This window comes from Spironucleus salmonicida, chromosome 4 (assembly GCF_000497125.1).
Source record: "Spironucleus salmonicida strain ATCC 50377 chromosome 4, whole genome shotgun sequence".
Taxonomy (NCBI): Eukaryota; Fornicata; order Diplomonadida; family Hexamitidae; genus Spironucleus; species Spironucleus salmonicida.
In genome coordinates, this window is record NC_090599.1 from 325,921 (window position 1) to 353,666 (window position 27,746).

At 28.3% G+C, this 27,746-nt stretch overlaps 22 protein-coding genes across 22 annotated transcripts; 10 read left to right on the forward strand and 12 right to left on the reverse strand. All coding sequences in view use genetic code 6, as the record gives it.

The window, feature by feature from the left end:
- Positions 1–20: 20 nt before the first annotated feature.
- SS50377_23606 (Ribosomal protein L29e) lies at positions 21–185 on the forward strand (the record flags this gene model as incomplete). Its single annotated transcript, XM_067907470.1, has 1 exon — positions 21–185. One exon carries the CDS (start codon positions 21–23, stop codon positions 183–185), a length of 165 nt encoding a protein of 54 aa, XP_067764444.1.
- An 85-nt stretch (positions 186–270) lies between these two features.
- SS50377_23607 (Dynein light chain) lies at positions 271–558 on the reverse strand (the record flags this gene model as incomplete). The annotated part of the gene is made up of 1 exon (XM_067907471.1): positions 271–558. One exon carries the CDS (start codon positions 556–558, stop codon positions 271–273), a length of 288 nt encoding a protein of 95 aa, XP_067764445.1.
- A 335-nt stretch (positions 559–893) lies between these two features.
- On the reverse strand, positions 894–1,544 carry SS50377_23608 (uncharacterized protein; the record flags this gene model as incomplete). Its single annotated transcript, XM_067907472.1, has 1 exon — positions 894–1,544. The coding sequence occupies one exon, from the start codon at positions 1,542–1,544 to the stop codon at positions 894–896; it is 651 nt and encodes a 216-aa protein (XP_067764446.1).
- Positions 1,545–1,763: 219 nt separating this feature from the next.
- Positions 1,764–2,195, forward strand: SS50377_23609 (Sigma adaptin; the record flags this gene model as incomplete). Its single annotated transcript, XM_067907473.1, has 1 exon — positions 1,764–2,195. One exon carries the CDS (start codon positions 1,764–1,766, stop codon positions 2,193–2,195), a length of 432 nt encoding a protein of 143 aa, XP_067764447.1.
- An 88-nt stretch (positions 2,196–2,283) lies between these two features.
- Positions 2,284–2,838, reverse strand: SS50377_23610 (ADP-ribosylation factor; the record flags this gene model as incomplete). The annotated part of the gene is made up of 1 exon (XM_067907474.1): positions 2,284–2,838. One exon carries the CDS (start codon positions 2,836–2,838, stop codon positions 2,284–2,286), a length of 555 nt encoding a protein of 184 aa, XP_067764448.1.
- An 84-nt stretch (positions 2,839–2,922) lies between these two features.
- SS50377_23611 (uncharacterized protein) lies at positions 2,923–3,450 on the reverse strand (the record flags this gene model as incomplete). Its single annotated transcript, XM_067907475.1, has 1 exon — positions 2,923–3,450. One exon carries the CDS (start codon positions 3,448–3,450, stop codon positions 2,923–2,925), a length of 528 nt encoding a protein of 175 aa, XP_067764449.1.
- Positions 3,451–3,490: 40 nt separating this feature from the next.
- On the reverse strand, positions 3,491–4,585 carry SS50377_23612 (uncharacterized protein; the record flags this gene model as incomplete). Its single annotated transcript, XM_067907476.1, has 1 exon — positions 3,491–4,585. One exon carries the CDS (start codon positions 4,583–4,585, stop codon positions 3,491–3,493), a length of 1,095 nt encoding a protein of 364 aa, XP_067764450.1.
- Positions 4,586–5,878: 1,293 nt separating this feature from the next.
- Positions 5,879–6,904, forward strand: SS50377_23613 (uncharacterized protein; the record flags this gene model as incomplete). Its single annotated transcript, XM_067907477.1, has 1 exon — positions 5,879–6,904. The coding sequence occupies one exon, from the start codon at positions 5,879–5,881 to the stop codon at positions 6,902–6,904; it is 1,026 nt and encodes a 341-aa protein (XP_067764451.1).
- Positions 6,905–7,669: 765 nt separating this feature from the next.
- SS50377_23614 (uncharacterized protein) lies at positions 7,670–8,029 on the forward strand (the record flags this gene model as incomplete). Its single annotated transcript, XM_067907478.1, has 1 exon — positions 7,670–8,029. One exon carries the CDS (start codon positions 7,670–7,672, stop codon positions 8,027–8,029), a length of 360 nt encoding a protein of 119 aa, XP_067764452.1.
- A 1-nt stretch (position 8,030) lies between these two features.
- On the reverse strand, positions 8,031–8,453 carry SS50377_23615 (uncharacterized protein; the record flags this gene model as incomplete). The annotated part of the gene is made up of 1 exon (XM_067907479.1): positions 8,031–8,453. The coding sequence occupies one exon, from the start codon at positions 8,451–8,453 to the stop codon at positions 8,031–8,033; it is 423 nt and encodes a 140-aa protein (XP_067764453.1).
- Positions 8,454–8,849: 396 nt separating this feature from the next.
- Positions 8,850–14,540, forward strand: SS50377_23616 (uncharacterized protein; the record flags this gene model as incomplete). Its single annotated transcript, XM_067907480.1, has 1 exon — positions 8,850–14,540. One exon carries the CDS (start codon positions 8,850–8,852, stop codon positions 14,538–14,540), a length of 5,691 nt encoding a protein of 1,896 aa, XP_067764454.1.
- A 165-nt stretch (positions 14,541–14,705) lies between these two features.
- On the forward strand, positions 14,706–16,970 carry SS50377_23617 (DNA replication licensing factor MCM6; the record flags this gene model as incomplete). The annotated part of the gene is made up of 1 exon (XM_067907481.1): positions 14,706–16,970. One exon carries the CDS (start codon positions 14,706–14,708, stop codon positions 16,968–16,970), a length of 2,265 nt encoding a protein of 754 aa, XP_067764455.1.
- A 210-nt stretch (positions 16,971–17,180) lies between these two features.
- Positions 17,181–19,046, reverse strand: SS50377_23618 (Dual specificity phosphatase; the record flags this gene model as incomplete). Its single annotated transcript, XM_067907482.1, has 1 exon — positions 17,181–19,046. One exon carries the CDS (start codon positions 19,044–19,046, stop codon positions 17,181–17,183), a length of 1,866 nt encoding a protein of 621 aa, XP_067764456.1.
- A 44-nt stretch (positions 19,047–19,090) lies between these two features.
- SS50377_23619 (Transmembrane domain-containing protein) lies at positions 19,091–19,801 on the reverse strand (the record flags this gene model as incomplete). Its single annotated transcript, XM_067907483.1, has 1 exon — positions 19,091–19,801. One exon carries the CDS (start codon positions 19,799–19,801, stop codon positions 19,091–19,093), a length of 711 nt encoding a protein of 236 aa, XP_067764457.1.
- A 132-nt stretch (positions 19,802–19,933) lies between these two features.
- Positions 19,934–20,365, forward strand: SS50377_23620 (Fip1 motif-containing protein; the record flags this gene model as incomplete). Its single annotated transcript, XM_067907484.1, has 1 exon — positions 19,934–20,365. One exon carries the CDS (start codon positions 19,934–19,936, stop codon positions 20,363–20,365), a length of 432 nt encoding a protein of 143 aa, XP_067764458.1.
- Positions 20,366–20,380: 15 nt separating this feature from the next.
- On the reverse strand, positions 20,381–21,694 carry SS50377_23621 (putative GTPase activating protein for ARF; the record flags this gene model as incomplete). The annotated part of the gene is made up of 1 exon (XM_067907485.1): positions 20,381–21,694. The coding sequence occupies one exon, from the start codon at positions 21,692–21,694 to the stop codon at positions 20,381–20,383; it is 1,314 nt and encodes a 437-aa protein (XP_067764459.1).
- A 121-nt stretch (positions 21,695–21,815) lies between these two features.
- Positions 21,816–22,406, reverse strand: SS50377_23622 (uncharacterized protein; the record flags this gene model as incomplete). The annotated part of the gene is made up of 1 exon (XM_067907486.1): positions 21,816–22,406. The coding sequence occupies one exon, from the start codon at positions 22,404–22,406 to the stop codon at positions 21,816–21,818; it is 591 nt and encodes a 196-aa protein (XP_067764460.1).
- Positions 22,407–22,531: 125 nt separating this feature from the next.
- On the forward strand, positions 22,532–22,957 carry SS50377_23623 (Ribosomal protein L23; the record flags this gene model as incomplete). Its single annotated transcript, XM_067907487.1, has 1 exon — positions 22,532–22,957. The coding sequence occupies one exon, from the start codon at positions 22,532–22,534 to the stop codon at positions 22,955–22,957; it is 426 nt and encodes a 141-aa protein (XP_067764461.1).
- A 31-nt stretch (positions 22,958–22,988) lies between these two features.
- Positions 22,989–23,516, reverse strand: SS50377_23624 (EF-hand protein; the record flags this gene model as incomplete). The annotated part of the gene is made up of 1 exon (XM_067907488.1): positions 22,989–23,516. One exon carries the CDS (start codon positions 23,514–23,516, stop codon positions 22,989–22,991), a length of 528 nt encoding a protein of 175 aa, XP_067764462.1.
- Positions 23,517–23,592: 76 nt separating this feature from the next.
- SS50377_23625 (uncharacterized protein) lies at positions 23,593–25,899 on the forward strand (the record flags this gene model as incomplete). The annotated part of the gene is made up of 1 exon (XM_067907489.1): positions 23,593–25,899. One exon carries the CDS (start codon positions 23,593–23,595, stop codon positions 25,897–25,899), a length of 2,307 nt encoding a protein of 768 aa, XP_067764463.1.
- Positions 25,900–25,935: 36 nt separating this feature from the next.
- Positions 25,936–26,367, reverse strand: SS50377_23626 (Ribosomal protein S23; the record flags this gene model as incomplete). The annotated part of the gene is made up of 1 exon (XM_067907490.1): positions 25,936–26,367. One exon carries the CDS (start codon positions 26,365–26,367, stop codon positions 25,936–25,938), a length of 432 nt encoding a protein of 143 aa, XP_067764464.1.
- A 183-nt stretch (positions 26,368–26,550) lies between these two features.
- Positions 26,551–26,988, forward strand: SS50377_23627 (Flavodoxin; the record flags this gene model as incomplete). The annotated part of the gene is made up of 1 exon (XM_067907491.1): positions 26,551–26,988. The coding sequence occupies one exon, from the start codon at positions 26,551–26,553 to the stop codon at positions 26,986–26,988; it is 438 nt and encodes a 145-aa protein (XP_067764465.1).
- Positions 26,989–27,746: the final 758 nt, after the last annotated feature.

The following is a 27,746-nucleotide window of genomic DNA, read 5'->3' on the forward strand; positions in this document are numbered from 1 at the left end:
GTTTCCACTCCAATTGCCGAATGTCCAAGTCTAAGGTACATACATCCAGAGGTAATTGCAAGAAAAACCATAAAAACGGTATCAAGAAGTGCAGATTACCTGAAAACGCCAGAAGACCCGGCATGAATCAGAAGTACATTCGTAATGTCCATCACGCTCGTGTTGGTACTCTTGCTAAAGAATGATTAAATTTATAATGATAGATATATCAATTATTTTAGTATTAGGGTATTTTACTTAAATATAACATGTACTTTCAAGCATTATCACTCATCCACATTAAAATACTTGAAAAGCCAACTATCCAATATTAAAATCTATGAATCTATTTTTATCATGGGTAACATATGAGCTAAAGTTTCTACCAACGTATACATGCCATGTGGATTTATATTCTTTGTCAACTTCTTTTTTGATGAATGCAGCAATATCTTTCTCAAGATTGAAGCGCTACAACGCGTTCTTAGAAATATTAACAATGAAGCGTTCAGTGTCTTCGGGGACATCATTAGTGTTAATAACCACTTTAAAATCCTGACCAGCTTCTTATGCGGACATTTTGAAAACCAAAAATTAATATTTTAATATAATACAGTTTTAGTAATTAATATTGAAATTGCGATAATTGTGTTTTCCATAATTTCTAAAATTTTGAAAGGACCTGAATCATTATATTATTATTTACGTGGAAAATAAGAATTAAACATTAAATTAATAACTTTTTCGAGTTATTTCATACCTAAAGAATCTTTAGTATATTAAAACTTAATATAGTTAAATAAAAGCTGCAAACCAACAATACATATTTTACCAATAAATATAAGTATATTACTGCAGTTTTCGTTATTTATAATATATTATCAGAAATCAGTGTATTTATGACAATCCAAAATTCACTCAAGAACTACCTTCAAATTGTTTAAAACACCAATTTCCTGAAGCAGCTAAAATGCCTTCTCCTCCTATCTGACCACTGAAGCCATTACGATTTCTGCTTCCTTATTATTAGCTAAATAGTGCATTTTATGCTTGTTTTTGATTTCCTTGAACTGGGATGCATAGGATTTTAGATCCTCAACTGTTTATTTTGAAGCTTAAAGCTGACCTAAAACGGTAGAAAGTTGTGAAGACTACGTAGTATTAAAAGATAGCTGGTTTTTCATTCCTAAATTTTCGGTCTGGGTGATTTCAAGCTCCTTAGCCGTTCTTTCTGCCTCGATTTGAAGCTGTTAAATTGTTACTTGCTCCTACTCGATTTAGGTTAATAGTTTCTTTTTTTCTGTGTTAATTTTATCAGTACGGTAGTGGATTTATTTGTTAAGTTTCACATAGTTAGCTTCCAGAGACTCTTGAAGACTAGTAAGCTAGGCACTGAATGCCTCTATTTCCTGCATTTTCTTCATAATTGATTCTCTGGCTGTGATCCCTTCTTATGACACCTCTTAAATTGTTTTAAATAATTCAGTGAGTTTTTCTTGAGATTTTCCTACTTCTTTCATGTACATTTCTATATTTTAATCAACAGACTAATTTGTTTTAGACATTAGAAAGGAAATATTGAGTAATATCTATAATATATTTGTATAATAATACAATACTAAATTATAAAAATCATTTATTATAAAAACTTTAATCATATTCTTTAAATATAAAATACCTTATATTATATATCTATTATGGTATAAAATAATTTTAATCTTATCAAATATAGTATATATTATAATATAGTGAATATCAATATAAGTTCAAGCCACTTCACTATTATGATTCATTTCTTACTTGCTTAAAATAAGGTAGGTCGTACTCGTATTGCTAAGTACTATGTAAAATATACTCCAGAAGAACGCTCAGTATTAGAAAGAGAAGTGCACAGAATTATAACTACCCGTGGTAATAAATAAACAAATTTTATTGACTATAGAAACTAAAAAATCGTTTATCGTAGATATGCGGGTCTATACTTTACTATTGCTTGTGATAATACTGATAATGAGCTAGGTATGATAGAGGCCATTCACTTATTTGTAGAAACCATGAACAGACATTTTGGAGTCGTTTCAGAATTGAATTTAGTCTTCGATTTTGCAGTAGTGCATCTCATCATGGATGAAATATTTTTAGCAGGGCATATTCAAGAGACTAGTATTCCTAGTATACTTAATAATGTTAAATAGCTCAATTTGTTTGAAGAGTGAAATTTATCCTTATTTAAATGATAAGAATTTTATTAATTAGTAAATTTATACGAATTTTGTTAGAAAATAATTTTTCAATCAAATAAGATCACTTCTTTTTCTGAGAAATAATGTTTGATAACCAATCAAGGCCCTGATAAAGGCCATCACCAGTTTTGGCACAGCAAGGCTGGACAAACCACTAACGTGCACGAAGTTCGTTAATACCTAATTTTTCTTACAACTCTGAAGCACCCATGGCTTTAGGCATATCTTGCTTATTAGCAAATACTAGCAAAGAAGCATCTTTAAGTTAATCTTCGTTCATAAGTTTGTGAAGTTCATCGCGTGCATCTTAGATACGTTCAGGATCTCTATCATGGGAATCCACTACAAAAATAACAGCATCAGTATTTTAATAATAATGAACCCATAGTGGTCTGATAGTGTCCTAACCACCAACATCCCAAACAGTGAATTTAATATTTTTGTACTCAACCGTCTCAACATTAAATCCAATGGTAGGAATTGCAGTGATAACTTCTCCTAGCATAAGTTTGTAAAGAATTGTAGTCTTACCAGCAGCATCAAGACCCACCATGAGGATACGAACTTCCTTTTTACCGAATAATTTGTTCCAAAGACCAGATATAGAATTACCCATTATTTAAAGTGGTGAAGCGGCGAAGATTTGAGAATATTTCTTTATTATCATATAATAGTATATACTATAAATAATCGATTTAAGTCACTTTAAAAGTTTCGCCAACTCAATTGCTTATTCTTTAACATATGTCTCAAATGGTTCGACAATTTATCTTGATGGCTAGAGTTTTTTTAACTATTGCTCGATTATATCTAATTGCTAAGAACTTCCATCATCCATTTAAAGAACAGCTAGTAGTGTTTAAACTCTTTTTCTTTCTTAGATATCTGCACTGATAGCTGCTTAATTTTCTAATAAACGCTTTACAGCAAATAAAAGAATTTCAGCAGCTTATGAGGCCTTCTCTAAATCTTAAAATTCTCTATCAACTCTTTTCAATAAATCAGATGAGCCTTTTGCAATTGGATCTCCAGACGGATAATTTTTTAACTGAGTCTCTAATCCACTAAATGCAGCCTAAATTGATTATGCTAATTACTCTTGATCAGGTATTGACTGTAATAATTATTATATATTAATTGAAGACTGTTATACTTATTTTACTGGTTACTGAGGAGGTAATGAGGACTTTGCAGCTGTTGTTGAAGCGAAATTACTTCTTCCAAACATTATTTTACTAATAAATTTTCTGTAATAATATATAATAATATCATTCACTGTCCTCACCGTCTCTCCACTCAGCTCTCTAAATAGCTCTTTCTAACTCTGGGGCATCACCAAAATTAGTTATAATAAACCTTAAAACCTGTCTAATATCTTCAATATTTTTATATTTTTATTTGTCAACATATTAGCTAACTGTAATATCCCAATAATTAGCAAAACTACACAATATCTAACTTGAAAAATATTCAGGAATCTCATTATTATATTCTAAATTAACCATAAAATGCTAATCATAAAACTCTTTTGTAAAATACATTATTTGTTTATCAAACATTTCGTCAAAATTTAAAATTTTTTCTTTAAAATTACGATCGCAAAAACTCAAAAACTCAAAATCATATGTTCTAATTTACTTTAAATAATTACTACATAAAGAACATATTTCGTTTTCAATACTATCTTCAAACCTAAATGACTTTGCAATAATCCAAATTTAGTTTGAAATATTCATGAATTTTTCAATTTCATAACTAGCTAAAAGCTCATTTTTAAGTTACTCTAATATTAAAGTCTGCAAATTTTCAATTCCTATTTCATTATTTGCCAAAAATAGATTATCTTCGAAATCTAACTCGATTTTGGTTTCTTCTAAAAATTCGCTTACAACTTTTAGAACAGTTAGTTGACATAGCTTCTTGATTTTATTAGTCAAAATCTTAACATTTTTAGCATCACAAACGATATCATGTTTTCTAAAATTTGCTAAAAGATAAAATATAACAACTTAAGCTAGGATTGATTTAGTTAATTCCAGATAATTGCAATGAAATAAGCAGCATCCAACCTTAGAAATTTCAGTAAACTGAAGGTATAAATCAGCAAAGAAATCAGTTAAATTAAGTCTTGCAGCTGTTAAAAACTACCTTTAAATATAAGGTTACAATTGTAACTCTGTCAGTTTTGGAGAAAATGCTAAGATAATATAATTAGATGGTGTGAAAAACCAATCAAATGGAAGGGGTGTGAGACGTAATTAAGATATATATTAAACCTTTCTATTATCCAGATAACTATAAATTAAGTTGAAATCTTCTAAGATTCTTTCTGGTGGTTTAAAATTTGTAACGAAGCTGACCATTTCTGATAGAAGGGCAAAATCTTCAGTTTCTAAGATATTTTTATAGAAAATTAACTTTTTGATGTCTTATTGTAGAGATTGTAAATCTTAATAACTGATAGAAATTATGAATAAGTCTTGTGATGGAATTTAAACATCAATTGATGCATAATTCCTTGTTAATTCTTCATTAAAACTTTTTATTTACATTTACAAGTGGTGTTACTTCTATTATAGTCCTTACAGTTACTAGAGCTATGTTAAATGCATTTCTAAATATGTAATATTAAATATATAATTGGTTATAATTAAAAAATTATTAGATAGAATATAAATATTTAACTCAAAACAGATTTATTGGTGGTATTTACTATAAACTTAAGAATTTACTTAAATATATGCTTACTTATGATGGGGTTTAGGGGGTTAAAGTATTTTATACAAAATTCTCAGTATTAAAAGCAAAAGATTATTATTCACTATAAATTAATAAGAAAATAATTATTAAAAGGAATCATTAATTTACGTCAGAAATATGATTATATTGTTAATAAAAAGTCAAAATAATTTTTGTAAGATTTCATATAATGCCACAGTTTTAATTATGGTTATCAACTAAAGCATTAATCTATTATTTTGTATTATGCATACACAATTCTGTAATACATAATATTCTATTCCAAGAAATTCCATACAATTGCTGCCATCAAATAGATTGACCTTAAACTAATTCATTTTACTTCAATCACTATAAATTTTGTTATTTTATATATTTATAAGTATCTTGTCTACAGTAATATCAAATATATATATTTTTTAGTAATACTAATTCACTCATCACTTATCTATATAAGATAATCATAAAACTACTCTTCTTATAATTCATTTGCTTTGGAAATTATTTTATCTTATACTTATGGGTCATTCTTCATCAGTAATTTAGGCAGTACTATTTGTATTATGATTGACCTTTTTTAATCTAGTAACTAACTTATTAATACTGCTTTAACATTCTTTAATTTGTCTTCTAGTTTCTCAACTTATTATTTATACATTAGACTTTTAATTGATTACAAATTAATAGGTTCACATGGCAAATTCTACTTGAAATAATTTTCGCATTAAATTTCCTTTTATGTAATATAGCAATTTAAATTTTCTATTAAATCATCTAATGAATAAATTTGTAGAAGATCTGATAAAGGTAAATTAATTTATTAATCGTTCATTTTTGATTAATATTATCTATTTAATATTATACATATACAATGTTAAAATTTATTTATAATGGGCGGGTGTATTTCCAAAAAGAAAATGTAAGTGTCCAAACCACCTTTATTTTAGTCTTGTAAAGAGATAACTTCAATAGAAATATAATAAGTATCATAAGAATTAATTATGTTAGCTTCAAAACCTGTTGAAGAAAAAACCTTGAAAGAAGTTAGTATAGCTGTTAAAACTATTATTCTTAAAACTCATCCTAGTGAAATAAACACTCTGCAATTAGTATTTAAACAAGAAATAGGTTAAAATTTGTTAGATGTTATTAAAACAGAAGTTGGCAAAAAAGAATTCCGGGTAATTGCAAAGTTATTGTCTAAAGAAGATGAACTTGTAATTTCACAAATTTAAAGACTCTAAATATTAATACCACCTTAAACATGGTTTATAATTGGTATGTTTTTAGGTATAAGTTAAGAGATATACGAATAATTAGAAGCTAAATTTCTATAAGATAAAAATATGCTCATCTCAGAGTATATAATTCAAATGTTAAATAGATTTACTTTTGAATAGATGGTAATTAAGAAATGGTTTAATTGGAAGTTTGTAAAGCTTGATTCTAATGAATAAATTATTAATAACATTGTATCACAAGCAAAAAATAAAATGTTTTAACCTGATAAATTTGTATACTCTATAATTTAATTACGTTAAAGAAACTGTGTAGGACTATTTAAAGCATAATTCATAAAATAGGTTGGCCAAGATATTTATACTTTCGTTTAGTTTAAATTTGATGAGGATGAATAAGTTATTGTATAATTAATTTTGGATATTATAATAGATCGAAGAAAAGCATTATTAGATTTCCTATTTGATATGGTAAATAATGGTGCAGAATATGATAATAATGAATTAAGTTTTAATTCCAATATTAGTATAAAAAGTATTATTAGAGGATTTACATTTGATTTAGACATGGTTTTGAGCTATACTCACTTGTTTAGATATGAATTACCAGTAAAACAGGAATTTTCAGAGTTTTAATATTTACTGTTTAATTATGTTAAGGGATAAACTTATAGATACATATTAGATCTATGGGGTTTTGAGTGAGTATTTTATCCTTAAATATTTTATTCACTACTTTGAAATAGGTATTACTACTTAATTATCTTTTATTATTATTTATTATGTTAAGTTATATATGAATGTTAAGTTTTTAATATTTTTTGTAAACAATAAAATACAATTTACGAATTAGCACTATAATAATTAAATGAAATCTTAAATTATCATGGCTTTCAATTTACTTGTTACTTGAGTATTTTATTATTACTAAATATCTCTTTTATTCACATAACCAGTTTTAGTATATCAAATAGAAACGATAAGAAGAACCATAACAATTTTATATTTAGTGAATGTAATTATTTTTCAATATTATTTCAGACCCACTAAGTATATTATGACCTGTCAGTTAGTTGTTTGATATTGATTTATTAAATTCGTCACTTGTTATAACTAATACTGATAATATATAAATATTAAATTAGCATCAAAGTTATGATCGTCAAATATCTATGATTTATATTATAGTGATTTATTTGGTTTTAACTAAACTCATTAATTAGAAATATGTATTGTAGCTTAAAAAATCATATTTTATTGAGAAAAAGTAAATTTGATATACCGTTTCTCTTTGTTTAATCATGCAACAACTTGATTACATTTTTATATTTTCTATCTTACAGAAATTTAATTTTTAATTCAAATATTTTAAATGTATTTATCCGTAGCATAAGCTGTAAATAATCAAAAATATTATACTAAATAAAAACAAAATGTGTATTGTCTAAGTAATTAATATTATATTAAAAAATGAAATATTTATACTAATAAAAGTAGAAATCAAATAGTTTAATAAGTTTTAATCATTCATAAAATTAAATTAAGGCAGTTTCGAAGCAGGTATTTCGGCTACGGAAGCTGCAAAACCTAAATTTGGGCTAAAACTCGATTTAGTATCTTCCTAGCGAACTTGGACTGTTGGGACCTGCTGTAGAGCATTCGGATGCACGAACTAAGCTGTTTGCTGGCAGTCTGTAATAAGTTGGTGTCCAGGGGAACTATCTGGTGAGGCCGTCCAAAGCGGTGGCAGGGCGCGGCACGAAGGCCATTCTGCAGTACTTGCGGGAAGTGCTCGATGTTGAGCTTTTCATCGAGGAACTTAATTTGTGAGTCAGATAACTTCACTGCAAACACTGATAAACAATTCATAACTGACAAAACCATCCTAATCCGCTAATTCACGCATAATATCAACAACATCATCTTGGTGACATGGTATACCAATTCGGTTTAAATTTTTAAAGATGTCCACTTAAACCTTTTGCTTGTAATCAGTATCATTAGCTAAGAACAATATAGTTTTACTATCATCAGGATCTGCATTATCAAGAATATAAACTAATCTAACAAAGTCTCTTAATATTAATTTTTCAGGAAGTTTAGCTACCTCAGTTACTTTTTTCACTTATTCAACTGTAACAGGTATATTCAGGGAAAAAATAGCTTTTGGTACTTCCGATAATTTCAAATATGAAATTTTTTCAACATCAGCTTCGATAAACAATTTTGTATAAAGCTCAGGATGATATTTCATATTAAAATTTTTAAAGTATATATAATTTATTAATATAAATATTAAATTAAATTGAAAATGAACTTGTAATCATATTTTGCAACATTTGCACAATCAGACACTAATGAAGATATTTTTATGACGAGACAACAATATTAAGAATTAGAATCATATATTAAATAGCTTTTTGAACTTTAGAATATTTAGTAATAATTACGTCATCTTTTTTCATCATTCCCTATTCCAAATCCCAATGATAACCTTAGAATTGCTTGTAGAAAATATTATATAGTCTTATATTTTGCTCTTTCGTCTATGCGAAGATTTCCATAATTTTTACATCCTTCGGAGAATTCTGATAACTAAGCAAAGAAATTTGCACCAGGGAAAAAGAAAAATACTCGCCACATAGACTTAATGGATTAAATTGGGACTGGTGGTCACGAGGTTCTATTATAATTTATAGGTGTTGCGCTTTAAGCTCTGGATTTTATTAAATTTAGGTGTATTTCTGAGTTATCATTAAAAGAAACAACACGAAATTTATATGGTACTGAATATTTAAGTTAGTGGGAGTATCAAGGGAAGAATGGATAATTGGATTATTGTGCTTTTAATGTAGATAAGTTATTGCCTATTGAATTAAAAGCAGTTTATCATATTGCTCTAGATGTTATTGGTTGTATAAGATCCAAAAATGTTATTAAAATAATTTAATATTATATCAATAAAAATTTATAAGAGTTAAAAGGAACTTTATAAAAGTAATTTTTAAATAGCTAGGAAAGTTAAGGAGTTTCTGGAATTTTAATTTAACCCAAATAAAGTGTATTTCCATATTAATGTATTATAATTGGTGGTTTATTAGGTAGCTTAGGATCAATTTACTCTTAATCAATAGCGTTTTATATACATATTTATATTGAAGAAGTTGAACGTAAAAAATAAGACAAAGAGATATAGATGGATAACACATGTATTTAACATATTGTATAGGAAGTTTAATCCTTGATTTTAGGTGTAGTATCAATCTACTTTGAAAATAATAAAACATCCGATATAGTCGAATCGAAATATGATTTAGGAAAATAAAAAGAAGGCGTTAATTAACCTAAATAAATTGAAACTAAGTTTGATATAACATTTTATGACACATTTCATTATTTAATATCATCAGTGTTGCTACCTTTAAAATAACTTGTACAGTTTTATTCAGATCAAAGCTCAATTCAAACATAATATTTTTAATATTCGTTTTATATTAAATTAAATTAAACCTTTTACTAAAATTTATAATAAATTTATAACTTAGGCAACGTTATTTTGACATCAAATGATACCATTAATAGATTAACTGGGAAGCAGCTTAATTTTTTTGATATATTTAAACTATTGACTTTTAATATTGAAGAAGTAAAAGCTTAAGCAACTAATAAACCATCAAATTTATAATGCGTTTTGCATAATTTATGGCCTTCTTAAACTTTATTACCAGATTAATTAGTACATTTATTTGATTATGACAATATTATTTTTGATTTTTCAGAAATTATACATGTTTCTTTATTAAATTATAAATAGGATGATCTGAAAATTTTTTAACAAAAAATATCAGAAAAGAAACATGTCTTAGTATAAATTGAATGTATTTCATGGATAAGTATTTTTAGAGGATTTATTTTATCATTATAGTATTTTTAAGCAGATAGAAATATATTATTCTATTAAATAGCAAAATATCAACTTTCATACATTATCAGAGATTATGATCGTATAGAAAGAAATAGTTATTTCCCATCATTATGTTTTGGTGAATATTAAGATAGTTTATCAATGATTTAAGAATTTTCTGATTCTAACGTATTTTTTTAGGATATGTATAATGATAATATTTTTAGTTAGACTCCACAATAGCAATTACACATGATAAAAGATACTAATTTACCCAAGACTTAAATAATTAATTATATTAATTCGTTTATTGATGATTCTATTTTCTAAACTATAATTTAATTAGCAGATCATTATGTATGTTTATCATTTCAGTTAATTGAAGGTCTCGTTATAGTGCTCAAGCTAACAAAATATTTCTAGTCAGGGAAATCAATAAACTATTTAACTGCTAGTAAGTTGATTAACGTTATTTTTAAAACATAAACGATCATTTCAAAATAAATTTATTTACTGAAAATATTAGTTGAGTTAACTCCTGAATTCAAAATTGTGGTAACAGATATAATTTCATCTTTCATGCTCTGTAAAGAATAAGGAACTTCTATTGTAATAAAAGAATTAATATAACTGAAGGATAGTACAACTTTATAAAAAACTGAAGAGGATGAATTTTTAGAGATGGTATTTAATTAAATTAATGAATTTTCAAAATTATCATCATTTTTATCTTCGCCGTAATTTGAAAATGATATTACCAAGCCATATTACTTTTTAAAAGAGTAAGACAAATTAGTAATCTCAAATTTAAGAATTCTTTCAAATTTTTTTGTCCAGTCAGTTTTTAATGGAAGTGAATTTGGACAGTATATTAACGATTGTAAAGAAAGCCCTAATAAATAGTTAAATATTATGTTAACAGTGTCCTGGTTCGCATCCTATTTACTAGGAGAATGTACATCTTTTAAACCAGAAACTGAGCTGTTAGATAAAATTCAGTAATTATTACCATAGGTCAATAGTTAATATTCATAAACATCATTAGGACTATAAACATTTTAAAGATTTAGTATTCTTAAGCAAACTTTATTGAAATTATTTCACTAGTATCCATCTAATGAAATTATTAGCTAATTTTAATCTATTTTTAATTCAGTTATAGATATAAATGAGTTATAGCTTATTTTATAACGACCATTATCCTTAGATACTTCTAATATATAAGATTAATATTAAATTTCAGAACGATTATTAGTTTAATTTTTCCTATCGGCATTAAAAAATGATATTGCTTCTAAATCGTATACAATTTCATATAAATTTCAGAATCTAGTTTATCAAGATATTTAATAGTATAATATTTATTTTAATCAACCCTAGTTTTCTGGGGAATTAGGATTAGCTTCTCCTGATTATTTATTAGCAGCCGCTACTATCATGAGTAAGCCACTGTATGATGAATTATTAATAATTTCAGAAGCAGAATTAATTTTTTTATAATAGTATATTTTGTCTATTGAAGGAACTGGCAATGAAGATTCATAAAAAAAGATAATCGTTGCCACTGATATATTAGTATAATGTACAGTTTTATTCTAATAGGTAAACCTATGTATGGATTCATAAATTTTATTAGATGGTGCTTTAATTAATGTCTAATAATATATTCTTAAAACACTGAGAATATTGTATTATATTATAAGATAGTACATTTTAATGAATTAAAGTATTAAAATTGATTCTAATCAATAGACAAATATCCATTTAACAAAATTTTAAATGACTAATTTTATACTTATGCAATCAATCTGTATTTTATCTAACTAAATATCTAATTTATAAATTACTTAAGATTCATGGATCTATTTAGATTAAAATTAAGCCCAAATTAATTTATTTGATTTATTACTCGGTTTGTTAACATAATATTATCAATAGTTATAAGATGATTTTATTAGATAGCTTGTGTTGTAATCAATAAAATAATTTTTGGTATTGATAGATACTTAACCTTCATAAATTAAAAAATCGTATGATTTATAATTTATTTTTGCGATTCATACTTTCTCACCCTTTAGTGCTGATCAGTTAAACAGAATTATTAGCAGCGGATATATTAATAATATGCCTTTGCAACAGTATCTGTAGTAACTTTTATCCATGGATTAGTGTCAATTAGTTTTATAATCTTTTATTAGTTTATCAATGAATCAAATAAATAATAAAAATATTTATCAAAAGTCTTAATTTATAAATAATATACTTAATCCAAATATATTTAATATAGAAAAAGGTCTTATTTTTGTACTATGTTTCATTAAATAGTATGAATCTCAATGTTAAGAATTAATATAGAATATAATAACATTTAATTAAAGATTTAATATCTCGCAATAAATCTTAGAAATATTTAAAGATTTGCTAATTATTTATTAGTTTTTAGTTCAAATGAAATCAGATTAAGTGTATTCTTAAGCTATGTTGTTTCTAGATGAATTATACTATGCAACATTATAAGCTATATATCACTTATTTTCAAAAGTAAATTTAGTATAAGAGTCTTTTGCTATTAAATTTTTAGATATTATTTTTAAATACATAACAATATCCGATATGTTTTGGTTAGTGGAGACTCAAATAACTTTAGAATAACCATTTTTAGAATTATCAAAGCAATAAACCTTTGAAATAAGTAAAATATTAATATAACTTCTTCCAATTTTATGTGTATCAGATAAAAATGATAAATTTATAGTTAACTATTCTCTACACACACTTACAGGATAATATTACACTCCAGATTCAGTAATTAGAATTCTTATTTTAGTTTAATCACTTTACATAGCAAATCCTATGCGTATTATTGAAGACTTTAACAATATGTTGTTTAAACATCCGACTTAAGCTGCTATAGTTATATTTTCATTATCATATAAAAATCTATAGGAAGTACCTATATTTTATCAATATTTATTTAAAACAAAGTTAAATTTTAATAAGCATTTCGATAAATATCTTTTTGAAGTAGGATCTTCAAATATTTCGGATGATTCTGAATCCTCTGAATCTGCAGAAGAATCAAACACGTTCTCTAAAAAACGCCTAAAATTTGGAGAGGATAATTTATATCGCATAATTAAAAAATATATTAACGAAGAGTAAAAATATCCATCTTTAGAAAAGGATGTTAATGAATATAAGAACAATACGAATAGCTTTATTTTATCCGGGTTAAAATCTTTATTCTTAACAAATCTATTATGCAAAAAAGACATATATTCTTTCATAGCACATGCAATTTAAATTATACTACCAATCAATCCATACATTCCTTAAGATAAAGATGATTATATTTAAGTTTGTTTTTAAGTCCACTGTAGAGCGACAGCAGATTTTTGTGGATATCAATTTGCCCCACAAGAGTTTTTATTCTAATAATATAATCTTTCAAATGTTAAGTATTAATTAAATATAAGATTGGCTAAAAAATATATTGAATCTATGAGAAATGCATACTTTTTCGATAACAATCATTTAGTAACGTTATAATATGTTTAGAATATTTCAGGTTCTTAGTTTACAGTTTAACCAAGAACAGATGCCTGTAAGACTATAACATTTTAATGTCTATTTCCATAAGTACTTAGGCAAGTGTTTCCAAATATGTGGCCTGAGTTTTTACTAATAAATGTAGATGTTATTTTTTAACAAATAAACGAATTTATAACTGGTGAATAAACGTAGACAAGTCTAAATTTACCACCTGCCTTATAATCAATTGAAATATAATGGTATTTATCGAAATCTTATAAAGACTAAGAGAAAAACTGGAATAATCAAAAAATGTAGAATCTTAACTTACTAGTTGCTATTATCCATTAATTATCTTTGTCTAGAGATGATTCATTTACCCCGACAAATGGACTTGTAAAATCAGTGTATGATATTCATTTGTTTTTAGTTTAAAACATAAATATAATACCACAAAAAGATAAAACAATAGTAATGATGAGATCTTTAGATGCTATATAATATTTACTAACTTCTCCTAAATCAATTATATCATAATTATTTCCATAAATAATACCATAAACAGCAATTCAGTTACCAAAAGCAGAAATTGGAATATATTGTGCAAGGCTATCTGGTCATTTATTATCATAAAATATTTGCGTCACTCCATAAGCTGTTTTATTATATGCAGCTCTATTTATGATGATTGGTAAAGATTTACATGGGTTTTAGTTTATATTAAAACATTAAGGATATTTCTTATATAGCATTGATAAAGATAAACTTGAAGAAATTGATAAAAAATGTCAAGTTGAAGATGGTGATTAAATTATCAAAGAAGTGTACTATGAGTTATGTAAGTTTTATTAGCTAGAAGTTGTCGTGGGTGAAATGTTAAAAGAAAAAATAAAAGAAATAGAATGATTAATATATTATTTAATTTTATGTATTATTTCTTTACAAAATTTTAAAATGAAAGATCGTAACTAATTTTAAGTTGATCCTGATGTGCCACTTATTAGGGATATTTTTATTGAATTTTTAGCAGATTTTTAGTTAATAAATTAGTTATATAGATCATATTCAGATATGCTTAGAGATTTAGTTCTAAGCTCAAAATCACCAATTGTTCATGTACCAATTTTAATTGATCATCTAATGGAATATACTAAAATGACTTAATATGTAAATAAAATACGTTCTAATTGTTGTTTTTTCTCTACTATTCTATCTTAAGCTACTGAAGATTTCCTTCAAGCAATTGATCTTCAGCATTTTGTATTTGTAGATTTAGTAGAGGAGGTTATTCCAAAAGATGTTACAGCTGAGTCTATAGGTCATTTATAAAATATAACTGGTGTTGTAGTTCGAGCAAATATGCACGTTCCGTAAATTGTTAGATCAGTATACAGATGTGGCCAATGTGGTACAGTATAAGATCCTGAGTTCACTATTTTAGTTCCAGAACATGTTAAATAATGTATGTAGTGCAAAAGTAATGACCTTCACTTAATGAAGGATTCTTGCATTATAGACGAGCAATAAAAAGTCCGTATTTAAACTGATTCATAACATATGAATTGTATTTTACTTGGACCACATGTCCGTAAAGTAACTGCTGGGGACCCTGTTACATTTGTTGGATTCCCAGTTGCTTTAATTTAGACTTTTAATAGATAGCGTGTCAAAAAAGTTGACAAAGAAATAAAAGATGGTTATGCAATCTCTTAATAAGGTCAGAGTATATAGATGGATTAAGAAAAGAAAGGTGGTTATGATCTCCAAGAATCTCGTACAGAAATAATTGATGAACGAAACCACGAGATTTAATTTAAAATTGTATTTTTTGTAACTAAAGTAGTCTAATAGGAACACGGTAATACAGTTTATCAACTATTCGACTCGCTTACCTCAATGACAACCTTCTAGGATTCTACAATGAACTATTATCAGCGTGCAATTTAAAAATACAATATTTCAGAAGATTTTCTCAACTAAATCTAAAAATTTGAAAAAGATCCGCTACTCATAAATAAACTTATTTCATCATTTGCTCCATTTATTCACTCAAACGAAGAAATCAAGCTGGCTCTTCTGCTCTAACTAGTCGGAGGGGACGAAAAAATCGCATTTGACGGTTCCCATTAACGGTCTGATATTAATATACTTTTAGTTGGCGATCCATCATGCGCAAAATCAATGTTTTTAAAATACGTTGCAGGGCTGTCAGATAAGAATATTTTCACCTCCGGAAAGTCCGCCTCAGCGGCAGGTTTGACAGCTGCTGTCGCAATTGATCCAGATACTGGTGAGTGGGGCATCGAACCGGGAGCCATGCTGCGTGCGAACGGGGGAATCTGCTGTATTGATGAATTCGACAAGATAAACCAATAGGACCAGTCTGCACTACATGAATGCATGGAGTAGCAACAAGTGTCAATCTCAAAAGCGGGGGTTTCTGCCACAATGGAGGCAAAAACACCAGTTTTGGCAGCCATGAACCCTTATTTCGGAAAGTACAACCAAATGCTCAGTTTGAAGTAAAATATCAGCATTGGTAGCGCTATTTTATCCCGTTTTGATCTTGTTTTCGTTCTGATTGATTAGCCGAATGCTGATATTGATCGATTAATTGCAAAACGGATTATCGGCATATAAAGAAAATAATCAGAACAAACTACCACTCCATTTTCACTAGAATTTCTCAAAAATTACATAAAACTTTGCTCGCTGATTCAGCCAAAAATGAATGAATTAGCTTAAAAAAAGATTCTTGATTTATGGATGGAATTACGTAGCGAGGATCTGAAGATTTAGCGCAAAAATCAACGAGTTACAATTCGTCAATTAGAAAGTCTGAGCCGTCTCAGCGAAGCGTTTGCAAAGCTTTCACTAAGTGATGAGGTGAGTTAAGCGCATGTTTTGGAGGCATATAAGCTATATAAGAGCACCGTAATTTAAATGGTGAAAGAAGAATAGGTTTTTGAGGTCGAAGAATTCATAAACGAGAAAACTGAGGCTAGCAAGGTTGAAAAATCAATGAACTAGAGTAGTATAACTGATAAAAAGTCATTCTCTATATCCATAACAGAAATAGATAGAGTATGTATAGTTGTTAAATTCTTGATGACTTAGTAGGGTATTTAACAGATAGGATACGACGTTTTATTGGGGCTTATTATGCAGAATTTGTAGTTTGCTGAGATTACAGCGACAGAGTTAGGGTAAATAGCTGCCTCGCTAATCAAATCACTTGTTTTTGATCATTATTACCTATAGAAAGTAAATGGAGACCCGTTAGAATTTATGGATCAAGATTTCTTTGAGTTTACTCATTTGTCACCTATGATATGATATTTTAGGTTTTATTTATTGATATTTTATAGAGTTAACCTATGCGCTAATGATTGACTGATTAAGTTTAATATTGCATAACATAATTATTAGAAAATTAATCAAGAATAAAATTCGTTATTTGCTTTTTTAAGATACTAAAAATTATTAAAATCTTTTAATTGAAATATTTAGATAATATATAATATCACTTCTAATTAACCTGCTATATCATTTTATGTCCTGTAATCTTACAACGCTAGGATCTTGATTTTAATTACAGAGCTCTTCTTCTAATAATATTTTATCCTCCAAATTTACCATATCCTAATCAAACTCTTATTAGGTTTCAAAAATCTTAATCTTTTCATACTATTATACTTTAGGTAATTATTATAGCTTCCACTCCACTTAACTAGGATTCTATCGCATTAGTTATTAAATTTCCTAAATTTCGCGTTTCTCACTTGGTAATTCCATCCAGTCATTTTCTATCTGAACTTCCGGCGCCATTTATAGCTTACCTAACAAATAGCTAATTTTACTGAAATTTGATGTAACCTACTAAGAATTTTTATATCGCTCCAATTCACTTTCTATGAAATTTTAAGAAAACACCATTATTTAAGGTGATATTTTTTCGAAAAACTCCAATTCAACAATTCTATTAATCAAATTTTTCTTTAATTACTAAGGTAAAGGAAGGGGATTCAAAGTAGAATAAATCTGTGATGCAGCAAAATAGTTCCCTTGTGTGATAAGGAAATCATTCAGTTTTATAGGAGAGGCTTAGAATTTTAATACCAAGTCAGGATCTTCTTCCTGAAAAAGATCTTGACATTCAATATTTTCAACATTGATAATTTCTGATCTAGAAGAATCTTGAATGTTAATTGCATTAAAATAAACTTGAAGATCTATTAAAGATGGTTCTTTATCTTTAATTCTATTATTTTTAATATATTTATTGTATTGAGAACCTATTATTAGACATGTACCTATTGAAAGATCTGTAACTAAATAAATAAATCTAGGATCAAAAATATATTATTTATTGCTATTTACAAGTTTAGTTTCAGTTTTCTTTAGCAAGTATAATTTTTATGATTTTTACAGTACTGAAAAACGGAAAACTACAGGTTACGTTGAGACTCTAGATGTCATTTCGCATTTAACAAAATGTGATCCTTAAATATCACGAATTGCAGAGTCCTTTTCAATAGCAGTTTGTAGATCTACAATATTTTGAATTTAATACTTAAATTTTTATTACAGACATTTTTACTGCTTAGTGAAGCAAGAATGCCGATCTCGCCACCAATTACAAAGTTAGTAAATAAATCCCGTATTTGGAGATACAACAGGCCTACGAACTCTAGTATGAGCATAAGATTCCTCATAAGTCATATCATTTATAAACATAAGATATGCAATAACTACAGATGCTGATCTGGATACACCTTAATAACAGTGAATTAAAATATTTTCGTTTTTAGATCTAGCATCTTGAATAAAGCAAAATGCGTTATAAAAAATATTTGTAATATTTTCCCAAGCCGCATCTTTTAACAAAAGAATAAGATTGTTTATATTTGGATCACATGGTTTCATCATACAGTCTCCACATAAATTTAGGATGTATGTGATCTTATTATCTTTAAGCATTTATGGATCAGATGCAGGAATAATTCCAGATAGATACATGAAGTCAGTAATTTAGCTCATTACAGGTGCATATTTGTCGATTTTATTTTATTTTTATGTACGTACTGTTGCTAGACTACCCGCAGATGATTTAGAAGAATTTCTCTAAGAATTAATATTGAGAGCAGTTTAAATATTAAGTTTGATACCAAATCCACCAATAAATTTACTTATTGCTGGTATTGGTTCTTTTGGTTATATTTAAACATATTCGCTAGACTCAGATGGCTCGGAATCTTTCTATGTATTACTTGATTACTATATTAATGCAGTCTAAAGGTAATAAAATCTATCTGGTATCAATGGCTTAAAAGTATCTGTCTCTAAGAAAGTGCAAAGATCATTAAAGAAACCTTCTTTTCGTTAAGGTTAAGTAGAAAGTTTGAATTACATATGGAAAAACCATAGAAGTAATATTATATATAAATTAATTAAGATCACTATTCTTTTACTGAATTAGTAAAGTCTTCTTTAACTTAATCAATGTTTAATTTTGGTGCTGAATTTATAGTCTCTGGATTTTTTCTTACTTATTACGCCTTTAATTTAGTTGATGACATAAAAGTATTAACTTTTTCTTTGATTTTATTAAGATCTTCCTCATTTTTTAAATACTTATTCCCCCAGATCATCCCCTACAATATTAATGACACTATAATTAATACAAATTAAAGTGATAAACATCTAGAAACAATATACATAACAAAAAGTATAGCTACTTATTTAGCTATCTAAACTTAATTTTAGCTTGAAAAAAATTATCTAAGTTTAAGAGTAATTAAGCTCGAAAGCTCTAAAGATGCGCTGAAGTCATAATCTCTATGATCTTAAGGTAATTATTTTTCTAAGAATGGTTTAAGTATAAATGAATAAACATGATTAAAAATAACAAAAAGTGCGATGATAGAGACTATGTTTGTAAGAAGATTTTCACTAACACATTATGAAAGTAAAACTATGCACAACTAAAACGCTGATACTGCTGCTATAGCTAACATATTACCATTGAACGCTTATGGGAATATCTAGCATAGAACAACATAGTCTTATAACATAGATTACTAACTATTTTTCATTTCATTAAACTAATTAGAATCCACTGTTTGATAGAATTTACTATATTATTGCTTGTATAACTTAGCAATCATTTTAGAGGTTAGATACTATATTTTTATATATTGGATAATAATCAATTCAATTTTATAATTAAACTTATTTTAAATCTTGTATATTATTAATATTATATCAGTAATAATGTATATGAGGCTACCATTTCTTATATGTCTGACTCAGAGTCGTTAAATATTGCCGATTAATAACTATTAGAAAAAGAAGAGTTTAAATCTAATGACCCTAATATGATGTAGTTCTTAATTGAGAATGGACCAATTAATCATAATATAGTTTAAAAATTTGACTCAGAATTAGATCTTTTGCGTTCGCTTAATGGTTTCCGCGAATTCGTGAACCCTAATGATCTTCATTTTAATTATTATTTTGATGAAGATTCGTGGGCGTTGTATTCCAAAATGTAAGGTGCAATGCGCCTTGAACTTACAGAGTTTCGTTCTTATTTTGAAAAAAGTAGTTCTCACTTAAAAGAAAAATCTTTAATGGGTTACTATTATGAAATGGGCTGTATTTAGACTTAAGATGCAAGGCCTTAAGATTATGATAACAAAGGACGAAGATTACAAGGAAGAAGATAGTGATCATTTATACATCAATCAAAAGTCGAGTAAATCAGCACCTGAAATCTTAGGTTTCTATGATTAAGCTTATGGTTTAACTTATTAATGATGATTACTCTATACTTAAACTGGTGCTTGTTGTGTACTTGCTTATCCTACCATATCCGCAAACATATCAAAAGATGAAGACTTCGGCTATTATTTCTATTATTACTATGGTTATACAAATGCATTAGGCTAGAATGATTACTAGGCTGGCTAAAATGTTTATTGAGTAGGTTAGAATTGTGATTACACAGGTTAATATGAGTGTTAAGCAGGTTAAAATGTTTAAGGGGTAAATGTGGGCTGTTATTATGTCAAAGGCTATTATTACTATTAGACTTAAGGCTAAAATGTAGGAGTGAATTGTTATGGTGTGGAGTTGAATACTGGCTATTCGACAGTATTTTAAACTTAAACCTACGCTACTGGCTAAGATTGTTGGGATGGGGTAGGGCCGAACATATCATCAAAGAAATCAGTTGCAGCTGGCGGAACTAGCTGAGAAGCCGTCTAAATTTACGCTTACTACACAATTTCATGTTATAAAGGTACTTATTATGCAGATTAAACTGCTTACTATGGGACTTCTTATTATATAGGTTACTACATTATTTGAGGTGGTGGTGGAGCTTAGGTAAATGGTTATTAGTTTGGTAGTTAGTACTATTATGGTGCTTAAACTTATTACTGGTGCATTTATTGCATCATTGGATTCTAATTCATTTATTGCATCATAGGATTTTGATACATCTACTACATCATTGGTTATTATTACATCATTGACGGCTACTGAATCATAGGTGTTAATTATTATGTTGAATTTGATTATGATGATTATTACATTTATGGTTACTATTATTACTAGACTTAAGCCAACTCTTATGTATTAACTTCTTGTATAGCCTGATTACCTGAAGGATATTATGCTTACGCTTCTTAAGTCCATCGTCTTGTCTCATATTTCATTTGAATAAAATCTCTTGCACGTGCAGTATCATCATTGCTGGCATTAGGAAGAGGGAACTATTAAGAATTCCAACCTACAAAATACAATTCACCATCATGTTTATTTCCTTAAATATTTGCAACTTCTTCTGCTTTCCATTTTGATCCCGTAATAGATTTGACACGATATGCAAATTCACGATGAATTGCTGAACAACGAGTACATATAAAAGTTCCAAAATCGATACAAATATATGGTACAGCCAACGATGCACAATTAGCACAACGCTTATTATCCTGAATTTTGCGCAGAGCCTCTAACTACTTTTTAAGTTTTTCTTATTCGCGGTCTAATGACATTTTTGATTAGGAAAGAAAGGAAACTTTATTAATTATCTGCTATATAATATTGTATACTTAGATGCTAAAAAATCTTTATAATTTATTGGTATTTTAATTTTTATATAAAATAATGAAAATTTCACTATCCAGAACACGTAGTTTTTTTATTACCTTTAATCCACTTATATTATGTAGAAAAATCGGCACCTGGACATTACGTTAAATCTGTATCAACTTAACCTGATTATAGTATCAAAAAATCTATTACATATTCAAATTATTCTTTTTGCGATGGGACCATATGTAAATTCATTTATGTAAATATCTTTTATACATCCGGTTTTATTATTTAGCTCTATTTCTCACCTATAATAATGATTGGAATCATTCTAGTTACTAGTTATAAATCTTTAGGAAGTTATTTTAATGAAAAAGCTAATTGTTACTACTATGCAACTTGCTAAGGTAGTAATATAAAAATAGCCGATGGCTAATACAATTCTAAATTTTATTTAACAAAAAAATCATGGGAACATATTTATTTACCAATAATATTAATTCTGATGCGTTTGGATTATCTTGTTATTTCAATATTATAAGGAACATCCTAATATAAGGAAATAATATCATCATTTGATATAGTTGGTACCATAGGCTTTATAAGTTATATTAATTAGTCGATATCAGTTATAAATGGGTTTGCAAAAACAAAGTTAAATATATAATCCATATTATAAGAATTTTTCTATATGTATAATAATGTAAATACAATATAAATTTTTAGGACATTAAAATTACTATATAATATTATAAATTTCATTGCTTTTTAATTTTCATTTCCACTCCACGTCGCTAATGTCCAAGAGAGGAAGAGGTGGTTCTATTGGTACTAAATTACGTATTACTTGCGGTCTCCCCGTTGGTGCCGTTATCAACTGTGCTGACAACTCAGGTGCTAAGTCTCTTAACATCATCTCAGTAGCTGGATGGAAGGGTCGTCTTAACAGATATCCCATGGCCTCAGTTGGTGATATGGTTCTTATTACCGTTGGTCGTGATGGTAAGCCTGAACTCAGAAAGAAGGTTACTCCTGCGGTTGTTATCCGCCAGAAAAAGGTTTTCAGAAGAAAGGATGGTAACTGGATTTACTTTGAAGATAATGCAGCTGTTATTGTTAACCCTAAGGGTGAACTTAAGGGTTCTTCTATCAATGGCCCCGTATCTAAGGAAGCTGCCGAAAGATGGCCAAAGATTTCTACCGCCGCTCCTTGCGTTTACTGATTGTTTAATATTGGATAATAATTTAATTTGATCACATAAACCACATCGCGATTCTCAATACTTGTTCAAGCCCAACTGTTATTTCACCCTTATCTTAATGATCCCATTCAACAAAAAGTTTCCTACCTAACAGACACATAGATGAAATAGAGTAAAATTATTCTAACCCGATAGAACCTTGACCAAAGTTCTCACATAAGGCAATTATAGCTGATTTTGTAAAGTTAAGATTCAACTCTAATAAGGCTTGCTTAATCTCAGGAATAGACATCGACTAAGCTTGATTATTGTTTCTAAAAGCTTCGTTTACACACAAAACAAACGCATAAAGTGATGAAAACTATTCCTAATCTAACTAACACTAAGACGAAAAAACTCTGGACAGCAATTTTGCTGCAGAAGCCGGAAATTAAAAATTTGGAGTTGAAAATGCTTCTGATACTTCAACATAAGATATATATCCTGTGCCATCGGTATCTATTCTATTAAATTGCGTTTTTAACTGCTCTAAAATTTCGTTTGTAAGAGTATGACCATAATTCTTGATTATGAAGGACATCCGCAAAAATTTAATTTTTTAATTATAAAGTATTATGTTAAAATAAAATTTATTTATCTACCACTTCCATTTTTTAATGAAACTAAAATTATAGAAACTTCTTGTAAGTTCATCTGATGATTTGGCAGAATAGTTTTAAGAACATCCTGTTCTAAACTAATTATTTAATTCTATAATTGAAAAACATTTTACAGGTGTTGATTTTTTCTTATAAACTCCTGATGCTATTTTAATCTATTTAGATGTTCCTAAAACTGATGAACTATTGGCTGAATTATACTTATTTAAGTCCTAAATTTTAAATTAACTACATTTAGGCTTCCTATATCCACAAGTTTATAATGCAGTAATATTAGATTTAACACCAGAGACAATCTAAATCTGTGCACCTTTCCATTATCCAAACATATAAACCATTGAAATTTCATAATTTTAAAATTTTCATGATAATGAAAACTTGTAAAAGGGTCTAAATGTTTAAATTATATATACTTCGGAGACATAACTATATATATGCTAAGGCTGCTCACCAAATTTGTAATTTTTATCAGAATCTGCTGACTTTATTGGAAATTTTATGGATTTAAATACTGATGAACAAAGAATTCGTAATTAGTTTGATGGAATAGGGGATACTCACCATACACCTTTTTCAATTGAGGCATTGCCGTTTGAATCATTAGGCGACCCTCCACCGCCTGGAATACCATAATGGGAATCATAACCACTATTTTTTGATTAACCTTCATGGTCAAAATAATCTTTATCTCAACATCCTTCATAGTCAACTATGCGACTTTAACCATCATTTTCAGGTATAAGTTTAACTAATTAGCCAATTGAAATTATTCCAGATCCGGCATTTACAAAGTAAAGAATTCGCGGTAGAATTGATTTTCTTATTGAATAAGTAGGTGCTATTATAGTACCTAACTTTAATAGCATTCAGTCTTATGAACCACATTCTATAGATGAAATTAGAAATTATAGATTGGAATAAGGCACTGGCTTAGTTGTGTGTTTTAATTTAGGCTGGTTTTCTTAGATTGGTGCTGATATACCATCTAGAGGTGATATTGTTGAGTTTGAACTAGTTCCAGGATATGGATTTTCTGAATAGCATTCTACTTTAGGGAATGCAAAATCATCAACGTACCCTTTTATAAATAATTTTGAGGAAAATAAGAACAATAAAATTGGCCAAACTTAAAAAAGGTAATAACTTTTTGCATCAGAAATAGATGAGTTTTATAAAAATAATGATTTTGATATTGATGAATAAATAACATGTTCAGCTGACAAAATATAAGTTATCGAAAGAGTAAGTAGACCAGAAATAGCGAAAACATTAATGATTCACGGTAATACTTATGAAGGAATTGTTTATACTTATAGTGATTAAGAAAACTACGGTTTTATAAAAAGCTTTGGATTATTGTAAGAGGGATATTCTTATTCATAAGGGTTTGAAGTTTATTTCAAAATATAACCACAAAAATCTAGTTTTATTCCAACAAGAGGGGATTTTGTGACTTTTAAGAGTCATTGGGTTGAAGATAAAGCATAGGCTAGAGAAATTAAGTATTTAAGTACTCGAATTTCTGATACTTTTTCAGGTATATGCTTAGCCTTCTACCCTCCATTTGTTTTATTTTCCTGCGAAACTGATTGCTAAAATCTATCAAACAATATATTTTTTAGTAAATGGAAATCGATACCACAATAAATACGTTAATATTTAAGAATAGGATCAAAGGTTCAATTTTAAATGGATACAGATATTTCTACATAATTTAGAGCAATAATTTTAGTTCCAGAAGCTAAAAAGTAGGGAGTATTTAGTCTATCCTATTCTCCTTCTTCGTTAGAAAAGGTCAAGCCTATAAATCCTTTCACATCTGGATTATTTTTAACGTAATTATAACCGATTCCTTTTATAAATGCAAAAATTGCCATATTAAGACATGTTAAATCTAACCTTGTTCCTAGAACTATCACCTCAGTTAGTCCAATAATTTACGCTGGAATGGAATTACCAGATATGGATTAAATTATATTAAATACATAATTACTAGTAGGTTAAACTGTCTTTTTAAATATAGATTTTGCTATTTAAGCCCCTATTGGTAACAATTAATATAGAATTCAGTTTGCATGTATATCAGAAAACTACGTGTTTTTTTCTACTTTAGAATCGAGTATTTATTTGGGTATTTCAAGATAGTCGATACCAGTTTGGGTTGTAGGTTTTCCTCAATATTTAAATGTTTTATGGGCCTGGAAATTAGATGAATAGGTTGAGTCTGGACAATTTGATTGCGATGACGCATAATTTGATGCAATTTTAATAAACGGTATATTTTCGTTTTCAAAAGCTATGTGATTTAGTTTATCAATATTTAATATAAAAGTTAATCAATCATCTGGCTCTCTTTTCACGCTTACCAGTGAAGAGGGCGTGGATACCAATACCACCAACCTTAATGACGATGAAACGGCACCCTGGGATATCACCAACTGTACGGCCAGAACGACCGAGAGAAGTAATGATAACTTACTCATTGTTATCGATGAAGTTGATGCAACCGTCACGAGGAACGAATGCAGTGATCTTCTTACCGTTTTTAGTGAGTTGTACACGGCAAGCTTTACGAACGGCTGAGTTAGGCTGTTTAGCAGAGATACCAACTTTCTAAGTAACGATTCCAGAGGCTTAGCAGGCACCAGCAAGAGGGTTAGCCTTGAGAGAAGCTAAGAAATGAGTCTTCTTGTATCCTTTATCAGCCCAACGGTTGATTCTGGAGGTGTTGACAAGCTTACGAGCAGCATTTATACCTGATGTGCGAGCCATTCGAGTGGAGTGGAAACGAAAAATTAAAATTAAAAGAATTAATAATATTATATAAATACTAAAGAATTATTTAAAATAATTAATGTCTCAATGAACTAGTAAGGTTAATTTTAGTTTAATAATTAGTTTATTTACGTTATAATTATTTGAAATAATTTCTAAGGTTACGTTATTCTGTAAAATATGTTATATTTGGGGTAATATAACATATTGTACTACATTTACACAATAATGATAGTATAGCAGTTCAAGTACTTCTCTTCAACATTATCGTCGATCCACGAAACATCGGCCTTGCGCCCGGAAGCGCCCCTGCTGTATCTGACCTCCACCTTTTTCGACGGTCAGCACCCCTCGTTGGCCAGGAAATCTTTCGAGGTTCTACGCGGCAACTATGCTCTCCGGTCCCAGATGAGGGGTCTCCAGTTCGCCGTGTTCGGGGTCGGCAACAGCGCCTTCACGTGGTTCTGCAGGGCAGCGTATGTGGCACGGGACGAGTTTGTGGGGTATGGTGCGGAGGAGATACTAGCGGTGCAGAGGTTCGATCGGAAGGGAGTAGATGACTTGGAGAGGGCGCTGCGGTGGTTCTGTGAATAGATGCTGGCGGCGTTGGGATGGTGATCTAGGGGAGTCTAGGGTGAACGGAATGGTATAAACTAAGTGGATTATATTGGTACGATGCGAAGTTTGCCTACACAACGGCGGCGGGCGGGATGCATTGAGTGGAGGAAGTAGAGAATACGAAATGACAACACTTATATGCATAAGTACAGTACTTTATTATTAAATATTGGTTTAGTAGTAAATTTAACAGTAAGTCATTCTACTACGCTATAATTGCTATTTTAATAGTCAAACATGCTATATAAAAGTTACGGAATGGGAGTTAATAACCATGGAGTATATAGTTAATCAAGTTGTATTGGTGTGTAACAGTAATTTTTAATGCTTATTGGTTATGGTATGGGGTCATCCAAAACTTCTTTTACGTCTAGCCTCATTGTAATTACTCGAATATATTCTAATACATTTTTAATAAGTATTATATTATTATTATTATAGTAAAGATAAAAATTTAGATACAACACATTTATTAATAAGATATACCGATATTTCAAACTGAGTCTTAAATTTAAAAATATGTAAATACAAACATTTAGAATAATAAACAATTTTTCGCCTGTCTTTTATTATCTGGGAAATTATCAAATTATAATAGTAGTATATATCTACATATAAATTGTAAAGTAAGTTAGTCATTATAAATAATGTTATTTTAAACTGTATAAATCCATCTGAATAAAATTTTAGAGCTATAATAATCATTGATGAATTATATAATTAATAATATAATTTATTCTACTAAAGTGCCGGAAATA